Raw genomic sequence first — 23,226 nt, 5'->3', positions numbered from 1 at the left:
TTAGTTAGAATGCATACAACAAAAAAATGTGTGTTTACTAGTTAGAATGCATAAAAGAATAAAAATGTATATTTATGCATAACAGAACAAAAATGTGTATGTACTAGTTAAAATGTATAAAATAACAAAAATCTGTTTACTAGTTAGAGTGCATAAAATAATAAAATGTGTATTGACTAGTTAAAATGTATAAAACAAAAATGTGTATTTACTAGTTTGAATGCATAAAATAATAAACATTTGTATTTGCTAGTTAAAATGTATAAAACAACAAAAATGTGTATTTACTAGTTAGAATGCATAAAACAACAAAAATGTGTATTTACTTGTTAAAATGCATAAAAGAAAAACATTTGTATTTACTAATTAGAATGCATAAAATAATAAAATGTGTATTTACTAGTTAAAATGTATAAAACAACAAAAATGTGTATTTACTAGTTAGAATGCATAAAAGAACAAACAAGTGTATTTGACTAGTTAAAATGCATAAAAGAAAAAAACGTGTATTTACTAGTTAGAATGCATAGACAAAAAAGTGTATTTAACTATTTAAAATGGATAAAACAAAAATCTGTGTTTACTAGTTAGAGTGCATAAAATAATAAAATGTGTATTTACTAGTTAAAATGTATAAAACAAAAATGTGTATTTACTAGTTTGAATGCATAAAAAAAGTGTATTTACTAGTTATAATGCATAAAATAATAAAATGTGTATTTACTAGTTAAAATGTGTAAAACAACAAAAATGCGTATTTACTAGTTAGAATGCATAAAACAACAAAAATGTGTATTTACTTGTTAAAATGCATAAAAGAAAAACATTTGTATTTACTAGTTAGAATGCATAAAATAATAAAATGTGTATTTACTAGTTAAAATGTATAAAACAACAAAAATGTGTATTTACTAGTTGGAATGCATAAAACAACAAACGTGTATTTACTTGTTAAAATGCATAAAAGAAAAAAATGTGTATTTACTAGATAGAATGCATAAAATAATAAAATGTGTATTTCCTAGTTAAAATGTATAAAACAACAAAAATGTGTATTTACTAGTTAGAATGCATAAAACAACACAAATGTGTATTTACTTGTTAAAATGCATAAAAGAAAAAAAATGTATTTACTAGTTAGAATGCATAAAAGAACACAAATGTGTGTTCAATAGTTAGAATGCATAAAAGAACACAAATGTGTGTTCAATAGTTAGAATGCATAAAAGAACACAAATGTGTGTTCAATAGTTAGAATGCATAAAAGAACACAAATGTGTGTTCAATAGTTAGAATCCATAAAAGAACAACAATATGTATTTATGCATAAAAGAACAAAAACGTGTGTGCTCTTGCACCTCATGATTGTAAATTCCCCAAAAAGGCACATTTCCCTTTGAGTCTCATGGTGTAATTGTGCAGGTGTACATCATCCTGTAAAAAAATGAAGTGAATTATATTTATATAGCGCTTTTCTCTAGTGGCTCAAAGCGCTTTTACATATTGAAAGCCAATATCTAAGTTCCATTGAACCCAGTGTGGGTGGCACTGGGAGCGGGTGGGTCAAGTGTCTTGCCCAGGGACACAACGGCAGCGAGGATCGAACCTGGAACTGTAGCTCGGTCGGTAAAATAATCTGCAGTGTTAAAAATGTGCGTCATCAAAATGAAACCCTGCACACACACATTGGGTTCTAACATGCGCCGACTCTCCTGTTTTTCTTAACTTCTGCTGCTTACATTGCACTTTCTCTTCAGTCCCCTCCCCCTTCCTCCCCTCGCCTACCCTCTCCCGGTCCGTGCTCACTCGCTCTGTGCAGTGTGGACGGGGCAGAGCTCTTCCAAACGGAGCGCTCAACTCCGTGACTGTTCCGCCAGCCGGGGACCACAGTGGATCAAAATCAACAGAAGACTGGATATATATCCATTTTTTCTTTTAAAAAAAGCCAGGAAAAACTGAATTATTTCTCCCCGGCTGGACTGGATGTAGATTCGGAAGGTGGTTTATATCTCCTGACTATGGCAGACATACCTTGCTTGGCTACTTGTCACTGGTAAGCCAAATCCACCTTGGACTTGGTACCGCGACCGTGACACTGACCCAACTCATCTTGCAGGTTCCCTCGGACTTGGACTGCCTTTTGACCCTTAATAAGGGATTTTATTTATTTTTTTGGCAGGAGTCAAGTCCCGCTGATCTGGACTGACCCACAAACTAAGGACACAGGTCTTAGGGATCTTCTCTAGAAGTGTGGTCCTGGGTTCTCAGGAAGACTTCGGTCACCTCAGGACTATGGGCTCTTTCTGGGGCAGCTTGGTGATCTCCTGGGGACTGGTTCTGCTTCACAAAGGGGGCGACGGAGCCCAGCAGACCAAGGCCAATGTCCCGCGGCTAAAACTCTCATACAAAGGTGAGTTCCTTGTACTGGTTTTGGGTTTTGTTTTAACACACACACACACACACAATCACACACTGATGGCGGGAGCTGCCATGCAAGGCGCTAACCAGGAGCCCATCAGGAGCAAGGGTGAAGTGTCTTGCTCAAGGACACAATGGACGTGACGAGGTTGGTGGAAGGTGGGGATCGAACCGGGATCCACTCTCCCGACAGCGCCATGCCGTCCCGATTTTATATGCAGTGTGTATATAAAAAATGTAAATATTACATGTTATTATGAAGGTTACTAGATACTACATATATACTTAGTGTGTATAAAATATGAAAATAATACATATTATGTATGTTAATAGATACTACACATACTTACAATGTGTGTAAAATATGTAACATTTACATGTAATCATGAATGTTACTAGATAGATACTACATATGTACTTAGTGGTATATAAAATATGAAAATATTACATATGAATTTTACTACATAACATATATACTTAGTGTGTTTATAAAATATGTAAATATGACGTATTATGAATGTTACTACATTACATTTACTTACATCATGTATACATCACAAGTTATTATAAATGTTAATACAAATACTTACATCATGTATATATTACAAGTTATTATGAATTTCACTACATTGCATATAGACTTAGTGTGTATATAAAATGTGAAAATAGTACCTGTTATTATATATGTTACTAGATACTACACATATACTTAGTGTGTATCAAAGACAAACAGTACATGTTATCATGAATGTTATTAGATACTACATATATACTTAGTATTTATAAAATATGTAAATATGACATATGAATGTTACTACATTACATATATACTTAGTGTGTCTATAAAATATGTAAATATGACATATTATGAATGTTACTACATTACATTTACTTACATCATGTATATATTACAAGTTATTATAAATGTTAATATAATACATATATACTTACATCATGTATATATTACAAGTTATTATGAATGTTAATACAATACATATACACTTACATCATGTATATATAACATGTTATTATGAATTTCACTACATTGCATATAGACTTATAGTGTGTATATAAAATGTGAAAATAGTACATGTTATTATAAATGTTACTAGATACTACATGTATACTTACAGTGTGTATCAAAGACAAACAGTACATGTTATCATGAATGTTATTAGATACTACATTTATACTTAGTGTGTATAAAATATGTAAATATGACATGTTATTTAGAATGTTACTACATTACATACGTATATATTTACATTATTTATATATTACATGTTATTATGAATGTTAATTCATTACATATATACTTACATCATGTATATATTACATGTTATTATGAATGTTACTACATTACATTTATACTTAGTGCGTCTATAAAATATGTAAAAAATGACATGTTATGAATGTTACTACATCACATATATACATACATCATATATATATATATATATATATATATATATATATATATATATATATATATATATATATATATATATATATATATATATATATATATATTAAATGTTATTATAAATGTATATATTACATGTTATTATGAATGTTACTACATTGCATATATACTTATTGTGTATATAAAATATGAAAACATTACATATTAGGAATGTTACTACATTACATACATACTTCAAGTGTGTATATAAAACATGTAAATGTGACATGTTTTATGAATGTTACTCCATTACATATATATTTTAACAATGCATATATTACATGTTATTATGAATGTTACTAGATACTACATATATACTTAGTGTGTATATAAAATATGAAAATAGTACATATTAATAATGTTACTAGATACTACAAGTATTCTTACTGTGTGTATATAAAATATGAAAATATTATTATGAATGTTACTACATTACATATATACTTACATTATGTATATATTACATATTATGAATGTTATTAGATACTACATATATACTTAGTGTGTATATAAAATATGAAAATAATACATGTTATTATTTTACTACATTACATATATAACTAAATTGTGTATATACAATATGTAAATATGACATGTTATTATGAATGTTACTACATTACATACTGTACATATTTACATCATGTATATATTACATGTTATTATGAATGTTACTGGATACTACATGTATACTTAGTGTGTATAAAATATGTAAATATTTCATGTTATTATGAATGTTACTAGATACTACATATATACTTACAGTGTGTAAGTAAATTATGAAAATATCACGTTATGAATGTCATTACATTAATTATATATTTAAAGTGTGTCTATAAAATATTTAAATATGACACGTTATGAAAGTTACTACATTACAAATAGATTTACATCATGTATATATTACATGTTATTATAAATGTTACTACATTACATATATACTTAAAGTGTGTATATAACATATGTAAATATGACATGTTATTATGAATGTTACTACATAACATATTTACATCATGTATATATTACATGTCATGATGAATGTTACTAGATACTACATATATACTTACAGTGTTTGTATGACATATGCATATATTACATGTTATTATTAATGTTACTAGATACTACATATATACTTATTGTGTATATAAAATATGAAAATAATACACATTATTATTAATGTTACTACAGTACATATATACACTTAGTGTGTATATATAATATGTAAATATGACATGTTATTATAATTGTTACTACATTACATATATACTTACATAATGTATATATTTCATATTATGAATGTTACTAGATACTACATATAAACTTAATGTGTGTAAAATATGTAAAAATTACATGTTATTATGAATATTACTAGATACTACATATATACTTAGTGTGTATATAACATATTCAAATATTACATGTTATTACATTACATATATACTTGAAGTATGTATATAAAATATATATATGACATGTGATTATGAATGTTACATATATATACTTACATCGTGTATACATCACATGTTATTATGAATGTTACTAGATACTGCATGTATACTTACAGTGTGTATATAAAATATGCAAATAATACTTGTTATTAATGTTACTAGATACTATAAATATACTTAGCGTGTATATAACATATGAAAATAATACGTGTTATTATTAATGTTACTACAGTACATACATACACTTAAAGTGTGTTTATATAATATGTAAATATGACATATTATGAATGTTACTACATTACATACGTATATACTTACATCATATATATATATTACATATTATGAATGTTACTAGATACTACATATATATTTTGTGTGTATATAACATATTCAAATATTACATGTTGTGAATGTTATTACATTACATTTATACTTAAAGTGTGTATATAATATGTAAATATGACATGTGATTATGAATGTTACTACATCACATATATACTTACATCATGTGTATATTACATGTTATGAATGTTACTAGATACTGTATATATACTTACAGTGCTTATAGAATATGTAAATATTACATGTTATGAATGTTACTAGATACTACATATTTACTTAGTGTGTATATAAATATGCAAAGCTTACATGTTATTATGAATGTTACTAGATACTACATATATACTTAGTGTGTATATAAATATGCAAAGCTTACATGTTATTATGAATGTTACTACATTACATATATACTTAGTGTGTATATAGAATATGAAAATATTACATGTTATTATGAATGTTACTACATTACAGATATACTTACATCATGCATATATGAATATTACTACATTACATATATACTTACAATGTGTATATAAAACCCTGATGGAGGTTTTCGGACGTTTTTTTTAGAGTGCTTTACATGCGGAATAAAGCAATTCCCATTACCTTTATTTTAAGGTGACTTTTGCTAACCTTAATTTAGGACTAAAAATGCATAAAATAAAAGGTGTTCTTGTCTTTCAAAAGTACCGCTAATGACGGACAAAATTTTAAAAAGTGCAGTTATAAAAGAACCGTTTTAAAATGCGTTTTTAAGCAAGATGTAATGCTACGTTATGCTTATTATATTTAGCACACGTCACGGCTGAGGAATTGACATTAATCACATTTGAAGAATAGGATATTGAGACTGATTTGATGGAATTAAAGATTCCGTTTTTTATAAACGTCAACCTGTTGGTAGCTTGGCACCCTATCTCTAAGTGAGAGCCCCTCATTTGGGCCGCTTGTAACCGTGATCCTTTCCTTTCGGTCATAACCCAAAGCTCATGACCAAAAGTGAGGATGGGAACATAGATCGACCGGTAAATTGAGATCTTATCCTTCTGGCTCAGCTCCTTCTTCACCACAACGGATCGATACAGCGTCCCCATTACTGAAGACGCCGCACCGATACGCCTGTCGACCTCACCATCCACTCTTCCCTCACTCGTGAACAAGACTCCGAGGTACTTGAACTCCTCCACTTGGGACAGGGTCTCCTCCCCAACCCGGACATGGCACTCCACCCTTTTCCGGGCCACAACCATGGACTCGGACTTGGAGGTGCTGATTCTCATCCCAGTCGCTTCACACTCGGCTGCGAACCAATCCAGTGAGAGCTGTGGATCCCAGCCAGATGCCCTAACCACCTCATCTGGCTCTGCTTAATGTGGAGGAGCATAGGCTTTACTTTGAGCTCCTCCCAGATGACAGAGCTTCTCACCCAATCTCTAAGGGAGAGACCCGCCACCCGGCGAGGGATACTCATTTCAACCGCTTGTAGCCGTGATCTTGTCCTTTCGGTCAGAACCCTAAGCTCATGATCATAGGTGAGGATGGGAACGTAGATCGACCGGTAAATGAACAGCTTTCCCTTCCGGCTCAGCTCCTTCTTCACCACAACGGATCGATACAGCGCCCGCATTACTGAAGACGCCGCACCGATCCGCTTGTCGATCTCATGATCCACTCTTCCCTCACTCGTGAACTAGACTCCGAGGTACTTGAACTCCTCCACTTGGGACACGGTCTCCTCCCCAACCCGGAGATGGCACTCCACCCTTTTCCGGGCGAAAACCACGGACTCGGACTTGGAGATGTGGATTCTCATCAATCAATCAATCAATCAATCAATCAATGTTTACTTATGTAGCCCTAAATCACTAGTGTCTCAAAGGGCTGCACAAACCACAACACAACCTCGGTAGGCCCACATAAGGGCAAGGAAAACTCACACCCAGTGGGACGTCGGTGACAATGATGACTATGACAACCTTGGAGAGGACGAAAGCAATGGCTGTCGAGCGGGTCTAACATGATACTGTGAAAGTTCAATCCATAATGGATCCAACACAGCCGCGAGAGTCCAGTCCAAGGCGGATCCAACACAGCAGCGAGAGTCCCGTTCACAGCGGAGCCAGCAGGAAACCATCCCAAGCGGAGGCGGATCAGCAGCGCAGAGATTTCCCCAGCCGATACATAGGCAAGCGGTCCATCCTGGGTCCCGACTCTGGACAGCCAGTACGTCATTCATGGCCACCGGATCGGACCGGACCCCCTCCACAAGGTAGAGTGGGACATAGGAGAAAAAGAAAAGAAACGGCAGATCAATTGGTCAAAAAAGGGAGTCTATTTAAAGGCTAGAGTATACAAATGAGTTTTAAGGTCCCAGTTTCGAATCGATCCAGTGAGAGCTGAAGATCCTGGCCAGATGAAGCCATCAGGACCGCATCATCTGCAAAAACAGAGACCTAATCCTGCAGCCACCGAACCGGATCCCCTCAACGCCTTGACTGTGCCTAGAAATTCTGTCGATAAAAGTTATGAACAGAAACGGTGACAAAGGGCAGCGTTGGCGGAGTCCAACCCTCACTGGAAACGGGTCCGACTTGCTGCCGGCAATGCGGACCAAGGTCTGGCACTAATCATACAGGGAGCGGACCGCCACAATCAGACAGTCCGATACACCATACTCTCTGAGCACTGCCTTCCCGAGGGAAACGGTGGAATGCCTTCTCCAAGTCCACAAAGCACATGTAGACTGGTGGGGCAAACTCCCATGCACCCTCAAGGACCCTGCCGAGAGTACAAAGCTGGTCCACAGTTCCACAACCAGGACGAAAACCGATTCCTAGGTGCTGATTCTCATCCCAGTTGCGAACCGATCCAGTGAGAGCTGAAGATCCTGGCCAGATGAAGCCATCAGGACCGCATCATCTGCTAAATGTAGAGACCTAATCCTGCAGCCACCAAATCCCCTCAGCGCTTTGACTGCTTCTAGAAATTCTGTCCATAAAAGTTATGAACAGAATGGGTGACAAAGGGCAGCCTTGGCGGAGTCCAACCCTCACTGGAAACAAGTCCGACTTACTGCCGGCAATGCGGACAAATTTTGGACACATTAATACAAAGTCTGTATCCATATGAGTTGGGAAATTGTGTTAGATGTAAATATAAACGGAATACAATGATTTGCAAATCATTTTCAACCCATATTCAGTTGAATTTGCTACAAAGACAACATATTTGATGTTCAAACTGATAAACATTTTTTTTTTTGCAAATAATCAATAACTGTGGAATTTTATGCCAGCAGCACGTGACAAAGAAGTTGGCAAAGGTGGCAATGCATACTGATAAAGTTGAGGGATGCTCATCAAACACTTTTTTGGAACATCCCACAGGTGTGCAGGCTAATTGGGAACAGGTGGGTGCCATGATTGGGTATAAAAACAGCTTCCCAAAAAATGCTCAGTCTTTCACAAGAAAGGATGGGGCGAGGTACACCCCTTTGTCCACAACTGTGTGAGCAAATAGTCAAACAGTTTAAGAACAACGTTTCTCAAAGTGCATATGCAAAAAATTTAGGGATTTCAACATCTACGGTCCATAATATCATCAAAAGGTTCAGAGAATCTGGAGAAATCACTCCACTTAAGCGGCATGGCCGGAAACTAACATTGAATGACGATCCCTCAAATGGCACTGTATCAAAAATATACATCAATCTCTAAAGGATATCACCACATGGGCTCAGGAACACTGCAGAAAACCACTGTCACTAAATACAGTTCGTCAGTACATCTGTAAGTGCAAGTTAAAGCTCTTTTATGCAAAGCGAAAGCCATTTATCAACAACATCCAGAAATGCCGCCGTCTTCTCTGGGCCTGAGATCATCTAAGACGGACTGATGCAAAGTGGAAAAGTGTTCTGTGGTTGACGAGTCCACATTTCAAATTGTTTTTGGAAATATTCGACATGGTGTCATCCGGACCAAAGGGGAAGCGAACCATCCAGACTGTTATCGGCGCAAAGTTGAAAAGCCAGCATCTGTGATGGTATGGGGGTGTATTAGTGCCCAAGGCATGGGTAACTTACACATCTGTGAAGGCACCATTAATGCTGAAAGGTACATACAGGTTGTGGAACAACATATGCTGCTATCAAAGCGCCGTCTTTTTCATGGACGCCCCTGCTTATTTCAGCAATACAACGCCAAGCCACATTCAACACGTGTTATAAAAGCGTGGCTTTGTAAAAATCCAGACCTGTCTCCCATCGAAAATGTGTGGCACATTATGAAGCGTAAAATACGACAGCGGACACCCCGGACTGTTGAACGACTGAAGCTCTAAATAAAACAAGAATAGGAAATAATTCCACTTTCAAAGCTTCAACAATTAGTTTCCTTAGTTCCCAAACGTTTATTGAGTGTTGTTAAAATAAAAGGTGATGTAACACAGTGGTGAACATGCCCTTTCCCAACTACTTTGTATTCCGTTTATATTTACATTTAACACAATTTCCCGAGGATCCATATTCAGATCCTCGGCTTCCGTCAATCACCAGCCTCGTTTATTTCCTTTCTTCCCGCAGGTCACCCCCCCCCCCCCCCCCCCCCCCGTTCCGCGGCGGGTGCGGCAATTACGCCGGGGACGAGCGGCGCGGGTCTGTCTGAGCAGATGGCTTTTTCCCGAAAGAAAAAGCGGCAAAGGGAGATCCGTAATTACGCTCACGTTGCCATCTGTCGACGGTTGATGACACCTGCGAGTGAGGCGCCTCGGTTAAAAGTACACGCCGTCAGTTTGCTCAAACACGCCCGATGCGGCCGAGTCTCCGTTCAACCGGAAGGTAACTCATTAGCGTTTCGACCCCTTTGCACCTCTGCCTTCCTAAAAAACCCGGATTATGAACATCTTGTGGTTTACGTGCCTGGACGTTTCAAGATGCAATGATATCATAAATTATTTATATGGTGATATGAATGATGTATTCCCGCTGAAGTACGTGCAAAGCAAGACTTCAGCGTGGCGATACAGGAATGGTACTTTTCCTTGACAGTGACAAAAGTGTACATACATTTCAGCTAAAATTGTTGGATTTTTTTCCTGACATAGACTTGTTTCTTCAGCATTGTCCACATGTTTAAGTCAGGACTTTGGGAAGGCCAAATCTAAAACCTTCAATCCAGCCTGATTTAGCCATTCCTTTAGCACTTTTGACGTGTGTTTGGGGGTCATTGTCCTGTTGGAACACCCAACTGACACCCAAGACCCAAAATCTGGGCTTGTCCTGAAGAATTTGGAGGTAATCCTCCTTTTTCATTGTCCCATTTAAAGCACTAATTCCATTGGCGGCAAAACAGCCCCACAGCACAATAGTACCACCACCATGCTTTACAGTAGGCATTATGTTCCTGGGATTAAATGGCCAAGCACATTTGCTCACATTTTTAGTAGACTCATAATAAATTTATAAAAGAACCACATTTCATGAATGTTTTTTGTGACCAACAAGTATATACTCCAATCACTACATCACAAAAAAATAAGAGTTGTAGAAATTTTTGGTGCGGTTCAGCCATATGTGTTGGATTTTTTAATGACATTGACTTGTTTCTTCAGCATTGTCCGCATGTTTAAGTCAGGACTTTGAGAAGGCCATTCTAAACCCTTCATTCCAGCCTGATTTAGCCATTCCTTTAGCATTTTTGACGCCTGTTTCGGGGTCATTGTCCTGTTGGAACACCCAACTGCGCCCAAGACCCAAAATCCGGGCTTGTTGTGAAAAATTTGGAGGTAATCCTCCTTTTTCATTGTCCCATTTAAAGCACCAGTTCCATTGGCGGCAAAACAGCCCCAAAGCACAATAGTACCACCACCATGCTTGACTGTAGGAACTGTGTTCCTGGGATTAAAAGACACAGCACATTTCCTCACATTCAAATGAATTCATAAAAGAACCAAACTTCAAAGAATGCTACTTTCCCTTGACAGTGATATACGGTCCGTTACCGCATGATCCGTGGCACGTGGTGCCATGATCTTAAAGAACTACGACCCCCAAACCCAGAGGTCACAAGGAACACACGGTGCAGGTCCAAATGAGACCACAAGGACTTCCCTGGCTCGAATGTAGCCCTCGCCGCCTCCGTTGTCTGAATTCCTCGCGGAACAGTTTTCCGCACGCGGCGACGTCCAGGACAAACATCCACAGCTGAGACCCGGGGAGGGTCCCGGGGCTCTTCAGAAGTGAGGGGCCGGAGGGCAGGAGGTCGGTGGCGTAGGAGGAAAGACAACGACGGTACCCCACGGCTACCTAAACACCAGCTAAGGTCCAACTGTGTCAACAATCAAGTGGCGAGGTGACGCCAGAGAGGAGACTTAGGACGGAACACTTGGGATCAACGGCGAGTGGGACGGGATGAATAAAACGAGGTCAACAACCACAATATTTCAAGATGCTAACAGTCAAGATGGCTAAGTTTGCATTTTGGTACTTTTCTCAGATCTGTGCATTGAACTAAGTGGTTAACATAAAGGATTACTTAAAACAGAATAGGGTTGTCCCGGTACTAATATGTTGGTAAATGCTTTTCTAAATAAGGGAACCACAAACAACTGCATTATTTACTTTATTTTAACAAAAAAAATCTTAAAGAAAATTAAAAAATTGTTTATTATTGTAATTTAGTCCTTAAATAAAATAGTGAACATACTAAACAACATGTCTACTAGTAGTAAGTAAACAAACAAAGACTCCTAATTAGTCTGCAGTAACATATTGTGTCATTTATCCACCCATTATTTTGTCTACATTATGAGGGACAAACTGTAAAAAAAAAATTACTGTTAATATTTTCTGTTTTAACATGTTCTATCTACACTTCTGTTAAAATGTAATAATCACTTATTCTTCTCTTCTTTGATATTTTACATTAGTTTTGGATGATACCACGCATTTAAGTAACGATCCGATACCAAGTATCAATATCAAAAATGTCATTATTGGCTTTTTTTTTTTAAACATAATATTGGGGTACATGAAACATATGTTTGTTATGGTAATTTAGTCATTCAATAAAATAGTGAACATACTAGACAAATAAATAAAATAATATTAATGAATACAATTGTTATTAATTCATAATAAAAATAATAAATACAATGTAATAAATAATAATAAAAATTATAAATAAAATAGTGAACATACTAGACAACTTATCTTTTAATAGTAAGTAAACAAACAAAAAGTTTTAGTCTGCAGTAACATATTGTCATTTATCTACCTATTATTTTGTCTACATTATGAAGGACAAACTGTAAAAAAAGGATTATTAATATGCTTGTTCATTTACTGTAAATATTTTTTTGTTTTTGCATGTTCTATTTACACTTCTGTTAAAATGTAATAATCACTTGGTTTTTTTTGTTCTTTAGTTTTGAATGATACCACACATTTAGGTATCGATTTGATACCAAGTAGTTACAGGATCATACATTGGTCATATTCGAAGTCCTTGTGTGTCCAGGGACGTATTTCCTGAGTTTATAAAAATAATATGCTTTTTTTTTTTTTTTAAGAAAAAATATTTTGTGACAATAAAAAAATATCAATGTAATCATAGTAGTATCGACTGGATATGTCCTGTACTTGGTATCATTACAGTGGGTGTGTCCAGGAACGTATTTACTGAGTTTAATAACATATATGTTTTTTTTGTTTTTTGTTTTTTTTGTTTTTTAAATTTGACAATAAAAAATATCCATGTAATCATAGTAATATCGACTAGATATGCGCTTGTACTTGGTATCATTACAGTGGATGTCAGGTGTAGATCCACCCATGGCATTTGTTTACATTGTGACACCGGTGAGCTGCGGTGTGTAGTGAAGCATGTTTAGCTTTTCCTCGTCCTGCAGTGATAATGATACTTGTAAGAAACTTAGTTTTGGATGATACCACACATTTAGGAATGGATCTGATACCAAGTAGTTACAGGATCATACATTGGTCATATTCAAAGTCCTCATGTGTCCAGGGACGTATTTACTGAGTTTATAAATATAAAATAGATTATTTTCTTTTTAAAAAGAAAAAACATATTTGACGATAAAAAATATCCTTGTAATCGTAGTAGTATCGAGAATATGCTTGGTATCATTGCAGTGGATGTCAGGTGTAGATCCACCCATGGCGTTTGTTTACATGTTGATGCCTGTGAGCTACGGTGTGTAGAGAAGCATGTTTAGCTATTCCTTGCCCTGCAGTGATAATGCTACTTGTACGAAACTTAGTTTTGGATGATACCACACATTTAGGAATGGATCCGATACCAAGTAGTTACAGGATCATACATTGGTCATATTCAAAGTCCTCATGTGTCCAGGGATGTATTTCCTGAGTTTATAAACATAATATGAATGAAAAAAAATAGATTTTGTGACGATAAAAAAATATCCCTGTAATCATAGTAGTATCGACTAGATATGCTCCTGTACTTGGTATCTTTACAGTGGATCCCAGGTGTAGATCCACCCATGGCGTTTGTTTAAATGTTGATGCCTGTGAGCTATTGTATCCTCCTACGGTGTGTAGTGAAGCATGTGTAGCTATTCCTTGTCCTGCAGTGATAATGCTACTTGTAAGAAACTTAGTTTTGGATGATACCACACATTTAAGAATGGATCCGATACCAAGTAGTTACAGGATCATACATTGGTCATACTCAAAGTCGTTATGTGTCCAGGGACATATTTACTGAGTTTATAAACATAAAATACATTATTTTCTTTTTAAAAAGAAAAAAATATTTGACGATAAAAAATATCCTTGTAATCGTAGTAGTATCGAAAATATGCTTGGTATCATTGCAGTGGATGTCAGGTGTAGATCCACCCATGGCCTTTGTTTACATGTTAATGCCTGTAAGCTACGGTGTGTAGTGAAGCAAGTTTAGCTATCCCTTGTCCTGCAGTGATAATGATACTTGTACGAAACTTAGTTTTGGATGATCCCACACATTTAGGAATGGATCCGATACCAAGTAGTTACAGGATCATACATTGGTCATATTCAAAGTCCTCATGTGTCCAGGGACGTATTTCCTGAGTTTATAAACATAATATGAATGAAAAAAAAAAAGATTTTGTGACGATAAAAAAATATTCATGTAATCATAGTAGTATCGACTAGATACACTCCTGTACTTGGTATCATTACAGTGGATGTCAAGTGTAGATCCACCCATGGCGTTTGTTTACATGTTGATGCCTGTGAGCTACGGTGTGTAGTGAAGCATGTTAAGCTATTCCTTGTCCTGCAGTGATAATGATACTTGTAAGAAACATAGTTTTGGATGATACCACACATTTAGGAGTGGATCCGATACCAAGTAGTTAAGGCATCATATATTGGTCATATTCAAAGTCCTCATGTGTCCAGGGACGTATTTACTGAGTTTATGATGATGATATGAATTTTTAAAAAACGAAAAAAGACGTTGTAAATAGGAAAATATATCGATGTAATCATATTAGTCTGGACTAGATAAGCTGGTATCATTACAGTGGATGTTAGGTATAGTTCCCCACCCATGTCATTCATTTACATTGTGACGCCGGTGATCTATTGTATCCTCCTACGATGTGTAGTGAAGCCTGTTTAGCTATTCCTTGTCCTCCAGTGATAACGTTACTTGTAAGAAACTTACTTTGTCCCCATGGAGGCGAGGATGAGTGATTTAGAAGTAGCTAAAACATTGAAGACTGCGGATGTCTTAAAACACCTCATCCTGGGCATGTTTCAGTGTTATAACTTCACCTTTATCTTTACTTTTTACACCAAAATGCGTCCGTTCTCCCTTTTCTGTCTCCACCTGTGTCTGCTTGTAAGTACTCAGTGTACGTGCGCTGCCGAACATGCTCCTCTGCTTGTAAAACCAGCATTGTCAAGAAGCTCTGCCATCCGGGAGGAGCTCAAAGTAAAGCCACTGCTCCTCCTCATGGAGAGGAGACAGATGAGGTGGTTCGGGCATCTGGTCAGGATGCCACCCAAACGCCTACCTAGGGAGGGGTTTCGGGCACGGGGAAGACCCAGGACACGTTGGGAAGACTATGTCTCCCGGCTGGCCTGGGAACGCCTCGGGATCCCCCGGGAAGAGCTGGACTAAGTGGCTGGGGAGAAGGTAGTCTGGGCTTCCCTGCTTAGGCTGCTGACCCCGCGACCCGAGCTCAGTTAAAGGGAAGAAGCTGGATGGATGGATGGATGGTTCAAAATCTTGGTTGTAGGCAGGTATGGCAAAGAGACCGATCAAGATTAAAGTCAGAGAAAAAGGGAAAATATATTGTTTTTATAGAGATTATAGAGGGGGAAATGTACACAAAACAACAAACAAAGGTAATTGGAGACCAACTTAGTAGAAGTGGGAGAAGACTCTACATAATAATAAAGACAACAACCACTAATTTCTGTGTGCACCTAAATTAGAAGCAGCAACCAAAAGTAAAAATATGCAGCAGGAATGTTTCTCCGTATTCCCTTTTCTACTCGACTAATGAATCAGAACGGCACATTTCCTCCTGTAATCTCTACGGGACCTTTTTATTTTTTAGGGACCGAATGTCCCTTTAGGACAGAGGACCCTATTGTATTTCTAAGGTTTTATTATTAATATACCGACGCCTCTTTGAGCTGTATTTTGACCCCCTTAACATGCTTCAAAACTCACCAAATTTTACACACACATCAGGACTGGTGAAAATTTCCATCTAATAAAAAAAAACAAAAAAAAACTCAAAATTGAGCTCTAGCGCCCCCTAGGAAAAAACACAGACAAAACTGCTTGTAACTTCCGTTAAGAATGTCATAGAGACATGAAACAAAAACCCCTCTATAGGTCTGACTTAGACCTACATTTCCTAAAACGACATCCATCAGCAAAAATCGACAGGAAGTTGGCAAACAGCCCTTCAAAACAAAAGTTTCCTAAAAAATGTAATTTTTGCCTCTTCGAGCTGTAATTTGACCCCCTTAAAATGCTTCAAAACTCACCAAATTTTACACATACATCAGAACTGGCGAAAATTACGATACAATAAAAAAACAAACCCCAAAACTCAAAATTGCGCTCTAGCGCCCCCTAGGAATAAAACACAGACAAAACTGCTCCTAGGAAGAAAACAGACAAAACTGCTTGTAACTTCCGGTAGGAATGTCGTAGAGACATAAAACAAAAACATCTGTATAGGTCTGACTTAGACCTATATTTCCTAAAATGACACCCGTCAGCAAAAATTAACAGGAAGTTGGCAAACACTCCTTCAAAACAAAACTTTCCTAAAAAATGTCTCCTTTGCCTCTTTGAGCTGTAATTTGACCCCCTAAAAATGCTTCAAAACTCACCAAAATGGACACACACATCAGGACTGGTGAAAATTGAGATCTAATAAAAAAACAAACCTTAAAACTCAAAATTGCGCTCTAGCGCTCCCTAGGAATAAAACAGACAAAACTGTTTGTAACTTCCAGTAGGAATGTTGTAGAGACATGAAACAAAAACCTCTATGTAGGTCTCACTTAGACCTATATTTCATTCATTCATTCTTTCAGCAAAAATCAACAGGAAGTTGGCAATTACCCCTTCAAAACAAACGTTTTGTAAAAACCCGTCACCTTTTTTCAAACATTATCTCCTCTGAGCGCGTTTGTTGTGTCGGCTTCAAACTCACACAGGAAAGAGATTGAAACCTTCTGATTAAAAGTTGCGGAAGGAGTTTTTCTAACTGCTGCGGTTTTGATTTTACGAGCCTTCAAAGAACTGCTGCGCTGATGCTGCTGCCGTCTAAAGATGGCCGCTTAAAAGCTGGAAACACCAGCAAAAGTCGGTCCCGTCCATCGATGCTTGCAGCTTTATTTGTGTTGTATGAATGACTGCAGTGTTAACACACACACACACACACACACACACACACACACACACACACACACACACAGGGTTTTGTCAAGAGTTGTTTGCACTCGGAGCACTTAGACAACACTCTGGGTCCCCTCCGGACAAAGAAAAGAGAAAAAAAATGTAGGGTAAAAAAAAAAAGAGTTTATGTTCAAAAATGGTCCGTGGCAGAAGAAAAAGAGAATGTGGAGAACTAAGTGGAAAGGGACGGTGGGAAGAAAGGGAACGTGTTTAAAGGGCTGAGCTGCAGGGTATGTTTCCAGGAGAGCAGAAAGTGGGCACAAAGTGCGGTGGTAGGTTGACAATGGTGGGCGATGCAAAGAAAGTTAAATTTTTTCCAACACTTTGAACCCTGCGGCCTATAAAAAAAGGATTAATTAATTTATGCATTTTTGTGTTGTGCGATGAGGTGGCGACTTGTCCAGGGTGTACTCCGCCTTCCGCCCGATTGTAGCTGGGATAGGCCCCAGCGCCTCCCGCGACGCCAAAAGGGAATAGGCGGTAGAAAATGGATGGATGGATGTGTTCAACAAATAGTTTTCATATTATACCGGCAGAGGCACTGAAAATGTTTGTGCTATGGCACCATCTGTTGGCGCCAAACGCTTTTTTTTTGTCCCTTGAACCGGAAGTATAACTATCCATAACGTTCTGCTTGAAATGATTCTCCGTACGTCAATCCCAGCAATTCGTAAGTTTTACAATGTAACTAAAACAAATCATACTTAATAAACCGTCCCATGCGTGATGTTTGTAGGAGTGTTTTATTACATTAGCTAGTATGCTAACAAGTTTACAAGGGTCTGTGTTAGTATTGTCAACTTGTAATGGCATTATTTTTGTATTGTTTGGATTGACAATTGTGGGCATGCAAAGAAAGTTACATTTTTTCCAACACTTTGAACCCTGCGGCTTATAAAACATTGTATTAATTAATTTATGATTGTTTTTGTGTCGCGTTCAACAAATAGATGTTGTATTACACCGACAGAGGCACTGAAAATGTTTGCCTTTTTTTGTGCCTTGAACCGGAAGTATAACTATCCGTAACGTTCTGCTTGAAATGATTCTTCGTACGTCATTCCCAGCAATTCGTAAGTTTTACAATGTAACTAAAACAAATCATACTTACTAAACTGTCCCATGTGTGATGTTTGTAGGAGTGTTTTTATACATTAGCTAGTATGCTAACAAGTTTACAAGGGTCTGTGTTAGTATTGTCAACGTATAATGGCATTATTTTTGTATTGTTTAGATTGACAATTGGGGGCGATGCAAAGAAAGTTACATTTTTTCCAACACTTTGTACCCTGCGGCTTGTAAAACAATGTATTCATTAATTTATGATTTTTTTTTGTGTTGCGTTCAACAAATAGATGTCGTATTACACCGACAGAGGCACTGAAAATGTTTGCCTTTTTTTGTGCCTTGAACCGGAAGTATAACTATCCGTAACGTTCTGCTTGAAATGATTCTTAGTACGTCGTTCCCAGCAATTCGTAAGTTTTACAATGTAACTAAAACAAATCATACTTACTAAACTGTCCCATGTGTGATGTTTGTAGGAGTGTTTTTATACATTAGCTAGTATGCTAACAAGTTTACAAGGGTCTGTGTTAGTATTGTCAACGTATAATGGCATTATTTTTGTATTGTTTGGATTGACAATTGGGGGCGATGCAAAGAAAGTTACATTTTTTCCAACACTTTGTACCCTGCGGCTTGTAAAACAATGTATTCATTAATTTATGATTTTTTTTTTGTGTTGCGTTCAACAAATAGTTGTCATATTACACCGACAGAGGCACTGAAAATGTTTGCTTTTTTTGTGCCTTGAACCGGAAGTATAACTATCCATAGCGTTCTGCTTGAAATGATTCTCCGTACGTCAAACCCAGCAATTCGTAAGTTTTACAATGTAACTAAAACAAATCATACTTAATAAACACTCCCATGTGCGATGTTTGTAGGAGTGTTTTTATACATTAGCGAGTATGCTAACAAGTTTACAAGGGTCTGTGTTAGTATTGTCAACGTATAATGGCATTATTTTTGTATTGTTTGGATTGACAATCTTGGGCGATGCAAAGAAGATTACATTTTTTCCAACACTTTGAACCCTGCAACTTGTAAAACAATGTATTCATTAATTTATGATTTTTTTTTTGTGTTGCGTTCAACAAATAGTTGTCATATAACACAGACAGAAGAATTCAAAATGTTTGTTATTGTTTGTGCTATGGCGCAATCTGTTGGCAACATAGATTTTTTTGTGTGCCTTGAACCGGAAGTATAACCATGCATAGTGTTTCTGCTTGAAATGATTTTTTCAATACATCACTGCCAGCAATTTCCAAGTCTTCAATATAACTAAAACAAATCATACTTACTAAACCGTCCTGTGTGTGATGTTTGTAGGAGTGTTTTTATGAATATTTGTAATGCATTAGCTAATATGCTAACACATTTTCAAGTGTCTGTTGTAGTATTGTAAACTTACAATGGCATTATTTTAGTAGGGTTTAGGTTGACATTGGTGGGCGATGCAAAGAAAGTAAACATTTTTCCAACACTTTGAACTCTGCGGCTTATAAAACACTATCAATTCATGGATTTTTTCTTGTGTTCAAATAGTCATATTACGCCGAAAGAGGCACTGAGAATGTTTGTTATTGTTTGTGCTATGGCTCCATCTGTTGACGCCATAGCCTTTTTTTTTTTCGTGCCTTGAACCGGAAGTATAACCATCCATAGCAGTTCTGCTTAAAAGGATTTTTCGTACATCACTGCCAGCGATTTTTGTAAATTTTACAATATAACTTAAACAAATCATACTTAGTAAAACGTCCCATGTGTGATGTTTGTAGGAGTGTTTTTATGCAATAACTAATATACTAACACGTTTACAAGTGTCTGTGTTATTATTGTTAACTTTCAATGGCATTATTTTTGTATTGTTTAGGTTGACAACAGCGGGCAATGAAAAGAAAGAAAAATTACTGTAGTTTCATTTTTCTAATACCTTGAACCTTGCGGCTTATAAAACGATTTTGCTAATTTATGGATTTTTCTCCGCTAATTGCTACAATTTGTTGTGTTCAAAAAATAGTTGTCATACTACACCAACAGAGGCCCGGTAAATGTTTGTTATTGTTGTCCTATGGCACCGTCTTTTGGACGAGTTTGCGGGTTGAAAATGTACTTTGTTTTGTGCCTTGAGCCAGAAGTACAAACATCGTACGTCACTGCCAGCGATTTGTAGGTTTTACAATATAACTAAAACAAATCATACTTTCTAAACTGTCCCATGTGTGATGTTTGTAGGAGTGTTTTTATGCATCTTTGTACGTGCTGTCATTATGTAATCAATCTAGCGGTGTTAGCATTAGCAAATATGCTAACATGCTTACAAAAGTCTGTGTTAGAATTATTAACTTACAATGGCATTATGTTTTGTATTGTTTCAGTTTCAAAAATGTACACAAATGATGAGGACTTCTGTTTTGTTTGATCATCCGTTTTACTGCCATGTTACAGGCACCATTTGTAAACAATTTAAGTATGTAAATAAACATTGACAAAATATTTTCGGAAATAGCTGCAGTTTATATACCATATTTTTCAGAAAATAGGGCGCACCTGATAATAAGGTTATTTCTGACAGTCGCTTCACCTAGCTCACCTTCGACAGCGTCTTCTCCCCGTCATCTTTGTTGTAGCGGTGTAGCGTGCAAGGACGGGAGTGGAAGAAGTGTCAAAAGATGGCGCTAACTGTTTTGATGACATTCAGACTTGACTTCAATCAATAACGGAGCAGCATCTCCTAATCCAGAAAAAAACACACTGGAAATGTGACTCGTAAAAAAACGTCCGACCAGAACTCTCCAATAACTAAAGTTCCTTGAGTGAATAATATAAACTCACTACACCGGTATGTTTTAGTGATTTCATAGTGAGTTTACTGACATATATAAGTAAAAACTTTACACTACTTTATATTAGAAATGGCAACAGTGGAGGATGAATGTCCCATAGCAAAAAGATAAAGAAAAAGAAGAAACTTATCGACTATGGGGTCGCACGAACTACAAAGGCGGACACGCGCGCAATTTTTCAGGACTCATGCAGATCCCCAAAAAGATCAGCAGGTACAAGAATGTAAAAAAAGTTGCCTTTGTATAAGAAAACGCCAGATAGTATGGCTTACCTTATACACACACCATAATAATACTCCTATGTTTAATGTGCCAACAATACTTCAAGCGGTGTGGCTTCATAGGTTACCAAAGACGTACTAAAACATGTTGATAGATTTTTGAGCACCGTGTGTAAAATTCTATATTTTCAATGGAACACTTAAAATTAGAGATGCCTGATAATATTGGACTGCCGATATTATCGTCCGATAAATGCTTTAAAATATAATATCTGAAGTTATCGAAACCGTATTCAAAAAGTAAAATTTATGACTTTTTAGAACGCCGCAGTACGGAGTGGTAAACGGATGTAGGGAGAAGCACAGAGCGGCAATAAACCTCAAAGGCACTGCCCAGTCACATAATATCTACGGGTTTTCACACACTCACAAGTGAATGCAAGGCATACTTGGGACGGCGTGGTGCAGTGGGAGAGTGGCCATGCGCAACCCGAGGGTCCCTGGTTCAAATCCCACCTAGTACCAACCTCGTCACGTCCGTTGTGTCCTGAGCAAGACACTTCACCCTTGCTCCTGATGGGTGCTGGTTAGCGCCTTGCATGGCAGCTCCCTCCATCAGTGTGTGAATGGGTAAAGGTGGAAGTAGTGTCAAAGCGCTTTGAGTACCTTGAAGGTACAAAAGCGCTATACAAGTACAACCCATTTATCATTTTTTTATCATTTACTTGGTCAACATACATACAGGTCACACAGAGGGTGGCCGTATAAACAACTTTAACACTGTTACAAATATGCGCCACACTGTGAACCCACACCAAACAAGAATGACAAACATTTCGGGAGAACATCCGCACCGTAACACAACATAAACACAACAGAACAAATACCCAGAAACCCTTGCAGCACTAACTTTTACCAATTTCCAAGCTGCTGTTTTGAGGCATGTTAAAAAAAAATAATGCGCTTTGTGACTTCAATAATAAATATGGCAGTGCCATGTTGGCATTTTTTTTTTCCATAACTTGAAGTTGATTTATTTGGGAAAACCTTGTTTCATTGTTTAATGCATCCAGCGGGGCATCACAACAAAATTAGGCATAAAAATGTGTTCATTCCACGACTGTATAAATCGGTATCGGTTGACATCGGAATCGGTAATCAAGATTTGGATAATATCGGACATCTCTATTAAAAACGTTAAAACAGACGGCCTTAAAAACGGAATGGAATTGTAAATTTTTTACTGAATGAGACAGCCAGAATGTACATGAAAATAAAGAATGTGTGATTTACAATAATAACTATGAAGGATAAAACACTGAACATTGACAACATGTGACCGTCACACCCCCCTCTACATCCACATATTTTAAAATCAAGCATGCAACAACAACGAAATATGAACGTGAAGGGTAAAACAAATATATATATATATATATATATATATATATATATATATATATATATATA

At 36.6% G+C, this 23,226-nt stretch overlaps 1 protein-coding gene across 2 annotated transcripts in view; it reads left to right on the top strand.

The window, feature by feature from the left end:
* Positions 1-1,821: 1,821 nt before the first annotated feature.
* Positions 1,822-23,226, top strand: part of sema3ab (sema domain, immunoglobulin domain (Ig), short basic domain, secreted, (semaphorin) 3Ab) — an 88,145-nt gene continuing 66,740 nt past the window's right edge. For both annotated transcript variants that reach the window (XM_061916793.1, XM_061916792.1), the window contains exon 1: positions 1,822-2,410. In XM_061916793.1, coding sequence (XP_061772777.1) covers positions 2,293-2,410 — 118 coding nt within the window. In that variant the 5' untranslated portion in view covers positions 1,822-2,292. The remainder of the gene's footprint in view (positions 2,411-23,226) is intronic.

The sequence above is a fragment of the Nerophis ophidion genome, linkage group LG12 (genome assembly GCF_033978795.1).
Source record: "Nerophis ophidion isolate RoL-2023_Sa linkage group LG12, RoL_Noph_v1.0, whole genome shotgun sequence".
Lineage (NCBI taxonomy): Eukaryota > Metazoa > Chordata > Actinopteri > Syngnathiformes > Syngnathidae > Nerophis > Nerophis ophidion.
Note: the sequence above shows the minus strand (reverse complement) of the source record. Positions and strands in the feature narration are given on the sequence as shown.